Here is a 17,294-nt window from a genome sequence, read left to right on the forward strand (position 1 = left end):
CTCTCTCTGTCTGTTTCCCAGATGTCATGAGGGGATCAGTGGGGCTGTCAGGCCACAGAATGGAACCTCAAAGACCCTAAGACGAGAGAAATTGTTTCTCTTGTTTTTCTCAAGTTTTGCTTTTTTTGTTTTTGTTTGTTTGTTTGTTTGTTTGTTTTCTGGTGACAAAAAGCCAATTGGCACCCACGGACCATTCACCATGTTTGGGATATTTATAAAAACTAATTACTAGGCCTCCCTTTAGAACTATGAAGACAGAAGCCTTGAAGTGAGGAACAGCCTGTGAACAAGCTTCCCAGGGAATTCTGATGGCTGACAGTTACTAGTTTATGGACCAGGACCACTGACATACTCAAGAAGTCAGAAAGGGCCACTGAGAGGCATGAATTCCATAGAATCTTTTCTTTTTCATACTTTAGTTCATTACCAATAGAAAAGAGTCTAGAACCCAGGCCCTGAGAAGGCTCAGGGGAAACAGGAGAGCTAACTCTCACTAGGACACAGTACCATGGTTCTGGGTGTGTGAAGTGACGATGGACCTCTGTTCTGTCGCTGGCACAGCCATGCTGAGAGAATTATGTGATAGCACCACCCCATTCTCATCTGCCAGGTGAGGAAGGGCCTGTAGGGACATTTGTCTCATGACTGTAGTGACCTGTATATTGGAACTGCTCAGTAGGCTGGATTCCAGGGATCTAACAACTTAAATAATTTTTATTACAAAAGAAAGACCAAAACATTCCCAAAATTCTCTCCCATGGATTTCCCCCTCCATGCAAATAAATAAGGTGAAGGAGACAGACTGGAGGAGGAGGAGGTGGGGGTGTGGTTTAGCAGGGGAAGGAGCTTAGCCTGGGCAGGGGTGGCAAGGCCCCTTCCCCAGTCCCAGGTAGTAGGGTCACATTGCCCGGATCAGAGACTCTGCCCATTGACAGCAAAGGCTCAGGAGTCTGGAGGAGTGTGGCCTGTGGGAAGGTTATGTTTCAGGATGTCCAGGCTGGCTGTGGCCTTTCAGTCCTGGGAGGCAATGAGTCCAGCCAGCTCCCTGCTGGCTTCGAGGGAATCTAGCAGCATCAACTGAGGTGCAAGCCCACCTACGGGCAGCCTCTCTTCATACTGTGATCAGTTGCCAACAGTAAAGTCACAAACACAGGCCCCGAGAAACACTGGAGTAAGCAGTCCAAAGACAGATGGAATGTGTGTGAAGAATCGCAGCCAGAGCTAGCTGGGTCTTAAGGTCTCTAGGAAAAGAGAGCCTACCACACGTTTGTCAGCTCAGTTCACAGCTCTACACCAAGATGAAGGTTTGGGGCCCAGCACTACCTGGTCAAGTCTCAATGGTGTCTCCACTCTGGCACAGAGGACGGAGACAACCTCAGGCCAGGTGCCTTCCAGGGCCAGAGCCTTCCTGGTGAGGAGGCCTTTGGATCCAGCACAGCAGTTCCAGGAGGGCAGTGGTTAGAGTCCCTTCAGCTTCCTGCCCCAGACATGCCCAGTGGATGGAAGGTGCTCTCTTCTAGCAAGAGACGCCCCAGGCGGTAGAGCAGCTGAGGGTACCAGTGAACACCCTCACTTGGGGTCCAGCTGCCCCATGCCAAACTGGGAAACAGTCGCAGGGGCCAGAAGGCCAACTGAGCCAGATGGTGGTCAGCCACAGCTGCAAAGCAGGAGGCCACCACATCCTCCACCACAAGTGTCCCATGCCTTGTGAGAGGAGCATAGGACCCAAGGGCCACGTGGGTGGAGACAGCTGCCACCCGAGCAGGCTGGAGGCCTGGCACCCCTGATACCAGCACATATTGGCCTGGTTGCACATGGCTGGCAAATGTGGCCCGGAAATGGGATGCTGGTTCTGTATGATTGTCCGCAATGAAGAGCAGGTGGGCAGGCGTGAGCGCCAGCCGACGCGGAGGATCCTGAGTCTCGATGACCTGGAAAGCTCTCAGCCGGTTTGGCTCACGGTCCAGGAAAATAAGCACATCACTGAAGGTGGGGGTCCCATCCTCCCCCATGGCCAGCACCCGGTCTCCTGGCTTTACAGCTGACAGGGCCACACGCTCCCCGTTCTCTAGGCGCACCTGGGCTCCGGCAGGAAAGCAGCCACCTGTCTTGGCAGCGGCCGAATGCTCTGTAGGCAGAAGGGACATGAAGGTGTTACTGCTGGATGCTTACAGTCTCAGACACAGTGTCCCGCCCCTAGTACCCTAACCCAGTAGAGCTTCTCTTGTTTTCAGATACCCCCCCCCATCACTATACCTCAGTCTTTGATAACCCACCACCAACCCATAGTTTGATTCTCTCTCTGCCCTTCTTCTCTCTAGCCCAAACCCTAGACACTGAGAGGAACACACAGGGGCTGGAACACCAGATGATGTCCCCACTAGATTCCATCATGAATTCCAGAGGCTGGAGGTCAGCAGAGCTGCAGGCTACTTGTGACCTGAACCCAAGAAAGCCTTGTGGAAATAAAGAAGCTGGCTTAGCTTTGCTGGGGTCTAGGTAGTCTGTTCTACCACTTGATTAAATACCTCCAAGAAATGGCCCTCCCAGAGTGGCATTCTAAGTACTGTGAGAGAGCTGGCCTTTGGAAGTTAGAGGAACGACAGCCCATGGAGAAAACAGGCTCCTGAAGCCTCCCCAGATCGAGTGCTCAGGGGTGGGGCAACGACAAGGACAAAGCCCATCATTTTCAGTTCATATGTTGGCCCCTTATGCAGGGGCTGGACATAGTGGCGTCAGATGTTGGGATGGAGGTCAGCGTTTGGAGTCAGGAGTAATGAACAGGATGGGCCACTTGGCGAGCTGACCTTTGGACCGGTGTTTATAGATGAAGTGGGTATGATTTTAGGTATACACAGTTGGAAGGGTCAGGTTGTGGGTGGGGGTGGGGGTAGTAGGTAGGATCACCCTTGTGAACCCTGGTGAATCAAAAATACCCCCCCAAAAGTCTAGTGTGCCAGTCTTTGAGTGCAACTACTATATAGTCCTATGTAGAGGGGGTGTGCAGTCGAGTGGGACCCACAGAACCATGTGAAGCATTCGTGAGTGGGTTAAGTGTAAGTGACAGGGACACTGGTGAGACTGGGGATGAGGGGCAAGGCTCCAGTGCCTGCCAGTTCTGATCAACAAGGCGGCCAATCTGGGAAAAAAAATCCACTTTATTGAGTCCATTTACCTCCAAAATGTCCAGCTTTGGGGCTCTGGGGAGGAGATTGGGGACGCCTGCGCCCCACTGGGAGGCCTGACCTGCATTTGCGTGGTAGATTCTGAACCTCTGGGTTCTAGTCGGGCACTCTGATGTCTAGACACATTCTGGCCCCTAGCCCCATCATGACTTGTTCTGCATGGGCCTGGATCGGGGACAGTGGTGCCTGCCAACCTGGCTTCCTTCATATCTTCAACTTGTTCTGTCTTGCACTTCCCGTGGCAGTCTCTGGGCTGTGGACCACCAGGTCAGCACTCAGTGGTTCGGGGAATAGGCCCTGTCTCTCTAGGCTCCTGCCAGGACACTACCGGACATGGGAGGAGCAAGCAGTCCAAAGCAGCTGCAGGGAGCGCTGCCGCCGCCGCCGCCGCCGCCGCCTCGGAAATCCTCTTCCCTCGGGTCCCCGCCTCCATCCCCTGGAGGCCATCTTCTCCTTCTTGGCCCTAGCGGGCTTTGCGCTGCCTGCCCACTCCCTGCGGCCCCGGCCCCGGGCCCAGCCCCCCGGCAGCAGCGGCTCACCAGACTTGACAGAGCAATGCACGTGGGCCTTGGACTCGTAATACACCCAGTCGAAGCCGGCCTCCACTGCTAAGCGCGCCAGCAGTCCATACTTATTTCGGTCACGGTCTGAGGTGGTGATATCCACCGCGCGGCCCTCATAGTGTAAAGACTCCTCTGAGTGATGGCCATCTTCATCCCAGCCTTCGGTCACCCGCAGCTTCACACCCGGCCACTGGTTCATGACAGAGATGGCCAGTGAGTTCAGACGGTCCTTGCAGCGCTGTGGAGGGGAACGAAGTTCGAAGTTAGGGAAAGGAAGCCACCCGGTGGGGCGCAGGTGACAGAAGATTCGACCGCACTCATGGGACTTGGAAAACTTGGAAGGACCTCTGCCATTTTCCCTTAGGAGTAGAGGACTCTAAATAAATGTGTTCTCCCAGTCTAGCAGCCTTGAGTCCCCAGGGACCTAGGCCACATAGTGGCGCCACGGATCTGGAGGACGCATGGAGTTCTGCACTCTCAGGGGACTCTTCTCCAGTCTGTGGAGATCCACTTGGCTCCCTCTCACTTGCTTGGCGTCTGGATTCGCCACAAAGGTAGCTATGCTTTTCCAGGGCCCGGTTGCTCGGTTTTACCTAGGCATCAAGGTGGGTCGTCTGTCTGTCGCGAGGGAGGAAATTTTAACAGCCTGCGGGCTGGCCTGCTGGGCATGCAAGGCCAAAGGTGCCCAGTAGGTGTCACCGCAGCCTCAGAGCTGAGGCCACCAGACACCGAGCCCTGCCAGTATGGCAGGTGCAGACCCAACAGCAGCGGCCTGGATCTGGGGGTGGGAGTGGAGGTGGGGTTGGTAGAAAAGTCTAGTTCTACTTAGATCCCGCCAGCAAGTGGCACGAAACATTCCCGTTGGAACCTTCTTTTGAACCCACGCCTGCCCATGCTTAGCTGGAGACACCTCAGGCAGACAGCCAGTCCCCCTCCTCTCTGACTTGGACACAGGGAGACCCCCCTAGAAGGGACCTGTAAACTCTCCCACCTCCACTAGGGTGTAGTGTCCCTATTTAGGAAAGGATGGAGAAATAACCGAGCCTATGATCTCAAGAAACTGGCCCTGAATCCTCGGATCTTCCTTGAACAGCGGCACCCTAGGGGGATCACCAGTGGCTGCCTATTCACGAATCCCTGTCCTTTGCCCAAGGGACCGTGCACTTGACTGAAGGAAAGGGGTGGAGTTTTCACCTACGAGGAAGGAGCCCTCCACCAGTGTTTAACACCTAGGTAAGGTGTGAGATCCCGCCAAGTATCTATCAACCTACCTCTGCCCCCACAGAGCCCAGGCCCTTACAGACCCTTGGACTTAACCTCAAGAGCCAACAGTGACTAAATCTATACTGTGCAGCCTGGCTTGAGGGTGCTCACCGCCCCCACCCCCACCGCCTGGGGGTGTAGCTCGGCTCTGGTAGCTCCTTCTAGATCCCTGTGATCGAGTTCTTAGACCTCACTAGCCAGCTGCCGCCTGACTCTTCCCCTCTACCCCCTCCTTCGGGTACAGAGCCTGGGCGCTCGCTGTCAATGATTGCCCAGCCTGTGGCCCGGATCCTTATCTGCATTCCTCGGCGCCCAGCCCGGCCCGGCCACCGGCCAACCTTCGGCCCCGACATCGGCCGGCCGGCCCCGGCGCCAGGGCGCATGCTGAAGGCCGTGGTTAAGCTGCTCTTCCTAAAGGCAGCCTTCTAACAGGGGAAGACCCGATAGACCCTAGCGGAAAGGGGCGTGTATCTTTCCCAAGGCACACCAGACTTCGGAGAAAGAAGTGTGTGTCCTTGATGTCTGGTGGAGTTGGGTCCTGCTCCGTGCATGCAGAGATAAGTTAGTGTCAGCTCTGCTCCCTGCCTTCCTAGGCATCCCTACTCCTATTTCCAATCCTTCTTGTCCGTGCTACCAAGCTCAAGGATCCCCCAAGCTTGGTCTCAGAGCCTGAAGGCTCCAGCACCCCACCCTTTAACCGCAACCGCGCCGCTCAGCCCTCGCGACAGACACGTGGGCTCCCTCGGCTGGTTCCCTTTCCTACCTCTGTCTCCACACTTTACTTTCTTTCCCCCGCTATTCCTTAAGCCCAGAACCAGCCAAGTCGCTGCTCCAAGAGAGGGCAGCGCAGCTAACCAAGGGCACAAGGGGAGGGGAAGGCCACGGGGTCCCCGGTGTCCTGAGCTTCATCGCCTCAGGGATGCCAAATGGCTTCGTAATGACCAGGGCTGGGCTGTGAGAAATGTTAGGCTGAGAAGGATTTCGTGGTTCCCAGAGGCACAAGAGGCAGCCAGGTCCAGGTACCTTCAAGTGCCAGATCTGACCTGAGCTGCCAGCACTCGCGGGCAGAGGGGCCACCCGCCAACCTGCTGAGCTGCGGGGCTTGGCAGCGGCAGAGAGCTCCTCTCAAAGACACAGGGCGGGATCCCGGATGCCAACACTCCCGCGGGGTTCCTTGGCGAGCCCATCTTGGGCAGAAAGACACCCGGGATTCACAAGAAGGGCAGGTGCCAGGGGGCGTGCCAGGCAGTCGAGAAAAAAAAGGTGCCAGGAGAGAGGATAGGGCCGGGCAGGTGGCGATGCTTCGATGGTGCGCTGGGAGGACCGATCGCGCTCACCTGGGTCATGAGGCGGTCGGCACCCGTGTTCTCCTCGTCCTTGAAGATGATGTCGGGATTGTAGTTGGGGGTGAGCTCTTTGAAGCGCTCAGAGCTGCGGGCGATCTTGCCTTCGTAGCGTCCGCTGGCGCCCAGGGTCTTCTCCGGCACGTTGGGGCTGAACTGCTTGTAGGCAAGAGGCACGAGCTTGCGAGGCGGCCTCCGGCGGCTGCCCACCACCCGGCCCGGCCCGCAGCCCCGCGCCGCCGGCACCAGAAGCAGCAGCAGCAGGAGCAGACAGAACCGCAGTCGGGGCCGGAGCCAGGCGGGAGACATGGCCGGGTAGCCCGGGAGAGCAGCGGGCGAGGGCGCCTGGTGGGCTGATGGGTGGGCGCGTGGCTGGGACAGCTTCTGGGACTCAGGCGTCTGGGTGGCTCTTGGGGACTCCATGCGGGGGCGCCATGGGCAGCGCGACGCGGCTCAAGGCCGATGGGACTCAGGTGCGGGGCGGGGGCCCGGGGCCCTGGCTGGTGGCGGCGTGCTGTCCCCCTCGGCGCCTCGACTCTGAGCTGCCCGGCTCGCCGGCCGCCAATAAATAGGCCGGCCCGTTTGTTTTGGCAACGCGGCGACGGCGGGGGGCGGCGGGCGGCGGGGCTGCGGGCCGGCGGGCTGGGCTGGGCTGGCCCGGCCGGCGGACTGAAGGGACCCGCGGTTAGCACCCCGGCCCGGCGGTCAGGCGGCTCGGGCAGAGCGGGAGCTGCTGCCGTCTGCGGCGCAGCCCGGGGTCGAGTGAGAGGGGAAATGGAAGAGATCCGGGCTCGGGACCCGCGCAGACCGCACCCTATCCATGTCCCTGCCTCCTGCGCGCTCGACAGCGAACCTGCAGCAAGGGCGGCACAGCCTCCTCCCCCTCCGGCGGGCGGCCCCAAGGCTAGCCAGCCCTGTCCCGCGCGCTCCTCAGCCGCGCGTCCACCCGCCCGCTGCCCTTTGCGCCCCCTGCGCTGCCTGCGATTGTCCTCCTGACGGGCCTCACCCCACCCTGGTCTCTCCTTCCCGTTCCTCGTGGCTCCGGGGAGCCCCACCAGACGCAAATCTCTTGGACAGGAGATGCCACCCCCACGGAGACCGCAACCCACGTCGCAGCCGGACGCAAGGGGGGGGTAGTGGCCGGACCGCACAACCGCCTACGGTGTCCCCTGCGGAGAAGCAAACCCGAAAGCTGGAGGTCATTCATAACCTGGTGCCCCACCCTGGCCCTGGCAACATTCCCTTTCTCAGCTTGGAGGAGCAGGGTTCTGTATTGACCTGGTGCACAGCTCAGGACCCTATACTGCCCAGTACAGAACTAGGGGATGCGGGTGGAGGCAATGTAGCCTTGTCAGGGGTCAAATAGGACTGGAAACACTGTTAAAAACAAGGGAGAAAGGCCAGACAGAATAACAGCTTAAAGCGGGGACATCCACAGAGAGGGAAGAGCACTGAGCGTGCTGCATAAACAACAAACAAACAAACAAACGGATCCCAATCCACCTGCAGACAGGCACTGCCTGGGAATCACTCGCTCCTCCTCGTCCTACTTCAGAAGTGTTAGAAGCCACGGACTCTGCAGAGACTGCCAGGGAAGCGAATGAGGGTTGTGCACTTTAATAGAACATTCAAGAAGGCAGAATGAATTATAATCTATACTGCCCAAACCAGAAGAGGCAAGTGTGTTAACGGGCACAGATCACCACCACAATGTCAAATCTTGTACTGTTTGCGACGGGTTCCACCAATTCAATAAAGTTATAATTAGAAAGCTCAATCTTCCTCCCTCACCTTCAACCCCTTCCTTTCTTTACAGACGGAGTCTTTCACCTACGGAGTCTAGGCTAGCCTTTAGCTCTGGATTCTCTTGCGTCCACTTCTGGAGTGCTGGGATGCACACACATACACACACACACACACACACACACACACACACACACCTTCCTCTACCAAAGGAGACCGTGATGATCTATATTTAAAGTTCAAGTCGTCTGTTTTGCTCATGTATTTGAAAGAGGCTCTCAGGTAGCCAGGCTGATCCCTTGCCACGTAGTTGAGGATGCCCTTGAGTTGCTGGTCTTCCTAACTCTGCTTCTCACGTGCAGGGTTTACATGCACTTACAAGGTGCCACTACTGCCTTGCTCGGGATTCAGATCTCAAAGCACCATTGTGTCCTGAAAAAAGGATAGCTTTGGAGCATAAACATTCTCTAGCCTCTCACCTCTACCTCTTAGACAAAGTCTCACTATGTAGCCCTGGATGGCCTGGAACGATGTCTGCTAGGAACACAGGGATATTCCACCAAATGAAACTCCAAAGTCTTTGGGCTCAAATTCTAGATGTAGCCTAGCATGTAAAGTAATCTCAGGGTTATTTTTCAGAGCTTGCAATTGTAAAAAATTGGTAAAAGAAAAAAAATGAGAGAAATAATTGTTGGGCTTGAAAGCATGTATTTCAGACATAAATAGGTACCTAGCATGTGTGAGGACTTGGGTTCAATCCTCAGTGTGCATGAACACACACACATACACACACAGCCACTGCCACTACCACCAGCAACCTATGCTCAGAGGAATAAAGAAGTAACTGTAGAAATTTTGCTATTTAAATAAAGCTCCTATTACAAATAGGAGGTTGGCAACAGGTAAACCTCCACAGGGTGCCTCTTGAAGTGCACACATCTTCAGTGCCTGCATCTAAGTGATCAGCCTGGCTGAGAAGGTTTGAGTATTAGAGAAGCGTAAACCCAGGTCAGGAGGCAGCGCTCTGCAGAGGCACACCCGATGCCCAGCAGCAGCTCCACTGCCTAAGGAGCCCTTATTTGACATGTGTCAGATCTTTAGAAACTGACATTCAAAGGGAGAGAATCACGGTTTGAAAGAGGAGACAAGGCAAAGCGTAAAGGTGGCCAGATATCAGAACCCCAAAACAGTCCTTTAAAAATGGTATTCTTTATGTTTCATGAATGTATACAACAGCCTATGACCTAGCTGCTCCCATTTCATCCAAGAAAAGAGTGCTGGGTGCTTGTGGAAAGTCACAATTGAACTGTGGGTTCAACCCCCAGTACTTGTGGGGGGAAGGGGGATGGTGGGGTTCTCTAGAAGTCACCTGGGACTCCATTTGCTTATTTGTTAGGAACCAAGATCTCACCTGACCTTGAACTGGCAGTCCTGTCTCTTCTACTTTGAAATTATAGGCGTGCACCATTGTACCCCACGACCTGGAGCACTTCAAGTCACGGCTTTAAGAACTTAGATCACTGGCGCTGAAGAGATGGCTCAGCAGTGAGGAGCACTTGCTGCTTTTTCAGAGGACCTGGGTTTAAGTTCCAGCGTCCAAGGCTCAGAACTGTCTCTGGTCTCAGGGTATCCAACGCCCCCTTCTGACTTCTACGGGTACTGCATACATCTGGTGCATAGACACATGTGTAGGAAAAACACATATACAAGTAATAATAATAACTTAAAGAACTTAGACAAGTTTCTGGCTGCTGGTGTTCTTAGCCACTCAGATGTTGGGTGGCTTCTGAACTAAGCCAGTCCCTGAATAATATAAAAAAGCCTAATGCTTTCTCTGATTATCACCAATCTGTTAGCATTGTAAAGAGAGTTGAGATGCCATTCTGGATGCCGGCAGCGATGGGATGTCTGGGATATCTTTTGTCCTTTGCACTTAGAGCTCATCTACACCCCAGTCATCTCTATGACAAACGAAGACAAAGCTCTTTCTTTAGAAATACAATTGATTTTGTGTTTATGGGAGCAAAGGTCAGAAAAATGAATGCAAAGGGCTGGAAGGGCTCACAAGATGGCTCAGCAGATAAAGGCGCTTGCTGCCAAGCCTGAAAGCCTGAGTTCGAGTCCCAGGACCCACATGGTGAGTGAAGAGACAGATTCCTATAAGTTGTCCTCTGCCCACACAAACACAACCCCCCATCTCTGTGTGTGAGCGTCTCTCTGTTGCTATCTTTCTCTGTCTGTCTGTCTGTCTCTGTCTCTCTATCTCTCTCTTCTCTAAATGTAATAAAAATGTTTCTAAGGCCCAGTATGGTAATATACACCTTTAATCCCAGCACTCTGGAGTCAGAGGCAGGCAGATTTCTATGTGTTCCAGGCTAGCCTGGTCTACACACTAGTAAGTCCAGGCCAGCCAGGACTGTATAAAAAGACCTTGTCTCAAACAAAACAAAACAAAACCAACCAACCAACCAACAACAAGAAATGTTTTAAAATGAATTTGAAAATACACCACAGGACCCAATAACTTAAACATCTGTCTGGTAAACAACCATTTGATATTGTTAGTAAATTTTATTTTAATACTACAGTAGAAGTACAGTATATTTATGGTATATAATGATATATATGTGTATATATACTATACTATCATACACATAAGAACCACATAGGATCCATACTGCTAAAATACCATTTTCCCCCTCCCAGTTAGGCCATTTGACCAGGTTAATTCATCTCTAACCCCAGTGGTGTTGGGCCACAGCTAGAGAGGTTCCAGGAAGAGTTAGTCAAATGCCCTGCAGTGGCTCAGGGTGCAGCAGCTCTAACCCGGCAGGAGCAGCACTAGACCTGGAAGGAGCAGAACATTGTCTCTGTAACTTCTGCTCATGCAACCTTTCAGAATTTCAGCCTTCTCATTCATAAAATGAGAATAATGCCGGGTGTGGTGCTCCCTGTCTGGAACGTCAGCACCCGAGGAGCTGAGGCAAGAGGACAAGAATTCCCGGCTAGTGACAAAGCATGAACCTATTTCAAAAAATCAAAAACAAAAACAAAAACAGTTCCTACCTCACAGAGTTGTTGAGACGGTTGAAAAACAAGAACAGTCAAGACTATCCTTGACTGAAATGGCGTCGCTCCTCTGACTTGTAAAACCTTTCTACTGGGAATAGTTGAAGACACTGGGTTTGTGTGACCTGACAGCAGTAGCCATTAGTAGGTCCTGCAACTTTCTTTCTTCTTTTCTTCCCTCCTTCCCTTCTTCCTTCCTTCCTCTTTCTTTCTTTCCTTTCTCTCTCTCCCCCTTCCTTCCTTCCTTCCTTCCTTCCTTCCTTCCTTCCTTCCTTCCTTCCTTCCTTCCTTCCTTCCTTCCTTTCTCTCTCTCTCTCTCNTTCCTTCCTTTCTCTCTCTCTCTCTCTCTCTCTCTCTCTCTCTCTCTCTCTCTCTCTCTCTCTCATCAGTTATGTTAGCCAGTTGGTGGTGGCGCACATCTTTAATCCCACCACTCAGGGGGCAGAGGCAGGCAGATCTCTGAGTTTGAAGCCAGTCTGGTCTACAGAGTAAGTTCCAGGACAGTCAGGGTCACACAGAGAAATGGTGTCTCAAAAAAAACCACCACCAACAACAATAAACGAGTTGTATGTGTGTAATATGTACATGCATGCAAGCATGTGTTCATATGTGAGGGTGGGGTGAGCCACGGTGTGCATGTCAGAGGGAAAGCTTGAGTGTTAAGTCTTTGCCCTGCACATTGCTTAACATGGGGCCTCCTGGCTGTTCACTGGTGGGCACAGCAGGCTAGCTGCTGGCCTGTGAGCTTTCAGAAATTCTCCTGTTTTTGCCTCACATCTCCTAGTGGGAGCACCAACCAGGACTGCAGATACGTGCCACCAAGAGCAACTGTATGTGGATTCTACAGATTCAAAATCAGATCTTCTCCCTTGTGCATGACCCACATGCCCACCCCCAGGTCCTGCATCTTCCTGTCAGAGACCATTTCCCTAGACATAATAGTGTAAGAGGCATGGAGGGAAAGAGAAAGCAACTGGCAACACAGAAGATGTAGTTCCATCCCCAGGAACTTACTATTCTATTCATTACAATCAAAGGCAGTCATAGAGCCACAAATGCTGTTCATAAATGAGCATTATCAACTATATGAGTTAATAGAGAAAACGAGTTTCACATAGAATACGGAATCAAGAAACAACTAGCTCGGGGCTAGAAACCTCCTGAGCAAGATCACTTTCGAGAGCAGAAAAGGAAGGTTGCAATGAGTGAAAAAAAAAAAAAAAAACACTCAAAGGTGTGGGACAAACACAGTGATGGCCCTGGCAATGAAGAGTCAAGTGGCATGACCTAGTCACAGAGACCTTTGCAAAAACCCTTAGGAAAGCTGGCACCTCATCCATTGTATAGATGAGGGCACCGGTTACAAAAGGCACAAGTGTGGCTCAGCCCTTGCACGTGAGGGAGTGGGAGTGGGCACTGCAGAGTGCCTCTGCAATGGCATACTTTCTTGGTGAGTGACACCTTGGGCAAGCATGCTGGGTTGCTGACCTTTATGCAAGTCAGTTATTTTTTCCTTTCAAGAGTTGCTACCTTAGGCTTTTTAAGCCCTCATACTCTAATTCTACAACTGGTTGAGGTCATTTTGACTCCTATTTTGATTTTGGGGGGAGGGGTTGAGGGTTGGGAAGAGGTTAGCAACTCCCAACACATTTGTCCTATCTAGAAGAAGTGTGCTTCTCTTTCATCCCTCAGACCAGTTCATAACACATTTAGAGACCCAATTAGAGCCACTCAAATCTAACAATGCTTTGAAAGCTAGCTATTGATTAGAAATGAGAATGTCAAGGTACCTTTGGCCAAACAATAAGCTCATTACAAGGCACTTCAGAGGGATTCGGGCATTCAAGACTTTGCTTTGGTGACTTTGAACCAGCAAGGAAAGGCAGAATTAGTCACCGAGTGTTTACCCCTCAAGTCAGACGCAAAGATCACCGGTGGGAAAGCCATCCTCCAGACTGACATTTGTAGATAAACAGTAATACAAATGTGTTTCTTGGGCCACAGGCCTTCAACCCTACCTCCTTAGGAACCTGAGGCAGGAAAACAGTCAAGGTCATCTCGGACAACACAACCCCATGTCGAAAGAAAAAGCAAGGGGCTGGAGAGATGGCTCAGTGGTAAAGAGCACTGACTGCTCTCCCAGAGATCCTGAGTTCAACCCCCAGCAACCACATGGTCGCTCACAACCATCTGTAGTGGGATCCGATGTGCTCTTCTGGGGTGTCTGAAGACAGCAACAGTGTACTCATATAAATAAAAATTAATTTAAAAGATTTTAACAAAAAGAAAGAAAAAAGGAAGGAGAGGTTGATAAAGGTTTGTGATAGAGTGGTTGCCCAGAATGTGCAAGCCTAAAGTTCAATGTCCAGTATCACAAATATAAAATGGAGGAAGGGGGAAAAGAGAGGGGAACAGAAAGCATGTGATGTAAAAGCAGGGGTGGGAAGGTGTGGAAGAGATATGCGCACTACTTGAGGGGATGAAAGGGACCAGAAGGAGATGGGAAGGCGGGGCAGTGGGAAGAGAATGACTAAGAAAGAATTTTTAAAATGTCATGGACCTAGAAAATGTCATAATGAAATCCATTACACTCTATTCTAACTTTCAAAAAAGATTTATATTTCTTGTGTGTGCAGAAGCCTATGGAAGCCAGAAGAGGACATCATATCCCCCTGGAATGGGAGTTAAAGGTGGTTGTCATCTGCCTGATGTGGGTGCTGAGACCTAAACTCATGTCCTTTGCCAGAACAGCAAGGGCTCTTTCCACTGAGTCATCTCTCCAGCTCTTGAAGAACGGATTTTAAATGTATTTCTGTACAGGATGATGGTGTGTTTGCTAGTGGGTTTTATTTGTGCTCTAGTGGCTCTATTTGGAATTATTTGCTTAGGAGAAAGTCTTGGAAAATACTAGTTCAGCGAATGTCCAACCATGGGCACCATCGCACACTAGAGCAATGCTCTTCCATGCCTGTCAGCTTTTTATGTTTGATTTGTATTTTTCCATTCCCACTCCCACCCAGTCCTTCCTAGTAGATTATCACCCAAAGGATGCTGAAGGACCAGAGCACTGGTTTTCAACCTTCCTGACACTTTAACATCCTTTAATACACTTACCCAAACATAAACTTATTTTAATTGCTGCTTCATAACTGTAATTTTGCTGTTATGAATCATAATGTAAATCTCTGCGTCTTCCGAAGGTCTTAGGTGACCCCCCGTGAAAGGGTTGCCCAACCCACAGAAGGGTCAAGAGGCACAGGTAGAGAACAGCTGATCTGGAGCAACAAAAGCAAGAAGAAACAGCCTTACTTCTTTCTACATGCTGATAGTCTTAGTTTTTACAAACCAAAACTCATTCTACCACATTAATAGCTGATAAGAGATATTTAGCCCCCACTATATCAGATTGCCCCCAATATAAACTATATTGCTAATACCCACAAGTTTCTAAGACATCTTAGATCCTGCTGATATTAAAATGGGAATGAATATGAATCTTTTTCATTCTTAACTCAAAGAAAAGGCATTTACTTAACATATAATTCTCCTTGGTCGCTGGGATATGAGAAGATAAAAATTAGTGTCCACGCGTACATCTCTGTGTGTATATGCACGTGAGTGTGTTTGTGTGTGCATGTGAGCACTCATGTGTGCCTGTGTGTTTGTGTTCTACTATGAGGGTCCCAGAGAACAAACTCAGGCCTCCAAGCTTTATGGTAAGTGCAAATCACCCACTGAGCAGGGCCAAAAAAAAAAAAAAAAGTTTTTTTTAACTTAGATTCTGGCTTTCATGAAACTTTATTCTAGTGGGAAGAACTGGGGCGACAGACAATTAAAAACAAACATGAATTAGGTAAAATACACATTGTGTTAGAAAGAACTCAGGGAGGACGGTGAATACAGCACATGGACAAGGCAGGGGCTTGTGGATCAGCCCTCTTGTAGGGCTGTTTGTAGGGGCGGGGAGGTCAGCGGGCAAACTGGCAAGCATAGACCTCACTGGGAAGGGGCACTCTGCAAAGACCTGAAAGAATCAGAGGTTTGACACAGGCACAGAACTGGGTAAGGAGCAGTCTAAGAGGACAGAGCAGCCTAGAGCGGGGCCCCGACAAGCCCCTGACAGAGCAAAGAGAGGTGTGTGATTGACAAAGATAAGACAGTTCAGTCCAGGGAGTGAGCTTGACTTCTACTTTCTGAGCAAGGGTGGCTCCCTTTCTGGCACCTGCTGCTGTTTGTCCTCCTTTTAAAATGTGCTGTTTTTAGGCTACAAGAGCTAGGAGTGGCTTCGTAGCCACCATGTGGGTAGTGGGAACTGAACCCTGGTCCTCTGGAAGAGCAGCAAGTACTATGAACCACCCTACCCACCAGTCACTCCTTCAGCCCCTCCTCTTCCTATTACTTAATTAATTCATTAGTTATTTAGTTAGGTTTTTCAAGACAGGGTTTCTCTGTGTAGCCCTGGCTGTCCTGGATCTTGCTTTGTAGACCAGGCTGGCCTCAAACTCAGAGATCCGCCTGCCTCTGCCTCCAGAGTGCTGGGATTAAAGGTGTGCGCCACCATTGACTAGTTATTTTTTCTTTTCTTTGTTTTTGTTTTTCTCTTCCTTTTTAAAAAGCAATTCTATTGTTAAAGATTCCACTTTACTCATTCTTTTTTCCCCGCCAGCATGCCTAGGGCCTTGAGCACACTAGGCAGGTGCTGTACCACTGAGCTACACCACTAGCCCATGAAGGTGAGTTCCAATGTTTTTATGAAGGTCAAAGTATGCCGGGCATTGGTGACACACGCCTTTAATCCCAGCACTCGGGAGGCAGAGGCAGGCGGATTTCTGAGTTCAAGGCCAGCCTGGTCTACAAAGTGAGTTCCAGGACAGCCAGGGCTACACAGAGAAACCCTGTCTCGGGGGGGGAAAAAAAAAGCTCAAAGTGAAGAAAGATAATCTACTCTTTAAAGGTACTAATATGTAAATGTAAATGAACACAACATAGTTCAGAGTAAGTGCAAAATAACAGTAATATATAAGATTTTGAAATGAGACAGAGAGAGAGAGAGAGAGACAGACAGACAGACTTGAGTAACCTGTAAATAAAACCCATCCTTTACATGTCTGCTTTGGACCTCTGAAGGGTTGTTGAAATCAAGGTATGTGTCTATGTGGCCACACAGAGGTAACATCAGTTGGTAGGGATGCTCATTATATACATGATTTGAGTTAATGCCAGTTCAGTAATTCTTTCTATTTGTTCCCAACAAACTTGTGCCAGCCCCTTCAAGTAATAGTAATTATAGTAATCCGAACTGTTCTTTCCCATTGGTCTTTTCCATGAGCAATTCAAGTCCACGGTCACCATGAGGTCTTTTCATGCCCTACTCTCTGGTCAATGCCATGGCCCACTGCCTAGAGCTTCTGTGGGGGGCCCCTCTCCGACTGAAGCATTTCCATTCAGTGTCTCAACCACTTGAACATGAATTTGAAGGCACCTTACTTAGATCATCGGGTGCCTGTGCCTGCTTCAGTCCCAGCTGTTGACCACCATTAACTGATGTTGGGGACTCACACCCAGAAGCACATGCAAGTCTTGGGTGCTTACTTCCAGGAGCTGCTTGCTCTCCAGACCTCTTTCTGGTGGGAAGCTCATCTCCCACCAAGTAGTGTCTGTCTTACAGTGGCTTTGGAGAGTTTTCCTCAGGAACCCTGACACCCATCACTCAGCGCCCGTAGGGAGGAAGAAAAATAGTTTCAAGACTTCTTCACTGTTGTACCGCCCCACCCTATACGAACAGATTAATACAGTTTCACTTGGCACAGGCCTGCTATTTCCATTCTTCAAATCCTAAAAATGCATGTATACTTTGACCGTTCAATAGTCCACAGTGCTGGAACTGGGGCCTCACTGTAACTCACGTCACTGACTGGTGACACCTCCAGGAGCAGTGTGACTGCAACCTGTGGCCTGTACATCTAGGGTGTATGACGGCCAAGTACAAACCCAAGGAGGCTCCGAGTCTGCAGAGGCAGCTTTCTCAGGCTCTCCATGAACAGATCGTTAACCCAGACACTGCTTCTGATCTTTTGACTCAAGACTCACACTTCTTTTTCATTTTAGTGTATTCCTTTGGCTTGATA

At 50.9% G+C, this 17,294-nt stretch overlaps 1 protein-coding gene across 1 annotated transcript; it reads right to left on the minus strand.

The window, feature by feature from the left end:
* Positions 1-696: 696 nt before the first annotated feature.
* Ihh (Indian hedgehog signaling molecule) lies at positions 697-7,121 on the minus strand. The gene is made up of 3 exons (XM_021168713.1): positions 6,349-7,121; positions 3,725-3,986; positions 697-2,128 (listed from the first exon to the last, which is right to left on the minus strand). Exons 1-3 carry the CDS (start codon positions 6,775-6,777, stop codon positions 1,470-1,472), a joined length of 1,350 nt encoding a protein of 449 aa, XP_021024372.1. The 5' UTR covers positions 6,778-7,121; the 3' UTR covers positions 697-1,469.
* Between the last annotated feature and the right edge of the window lie 10,173 nt (positions 7,122-17,294).

Source organism: Mus caroli, chromosome 1 (assembly GCF_900094665.2).
Source record: "Mus caroli chromosome 1, CAROLI_EIJ_v1.1, whole genome shotgun sequence".
In the NCBI taxonomy this organism is placed as follows: Eukaryota; Metazoa; Chordata; class Mammalia; order Rodentia; family Muridae; genus Mus; species Mus caroli.

Bases quoted from the DNA above. Each gene is read 5' to 3' on its own strand.
- Ihh (XM_021168713.1), bottom strand. From the start codon at position 6,777: ATGGAGTCCCCAAGAGCCACCCAGACGCCTGAGTCCCAGAAGCTGTCC. The intron at 3,987-6,348 runs GTGAGCGCGATC...TCCCCTCCACAG, and splicing joins CCGACCGCCTCATGACCCAG to CGCTGCAAGGACCGTCTGAA. The intron at 2,129-3,724 runs GTGAGCCGCTGC...TTCTGCCTACAG, and splicing joins GCATTGCTCTGTCAAGTCTG to AGCATTCGGCCGCTGCCAAG.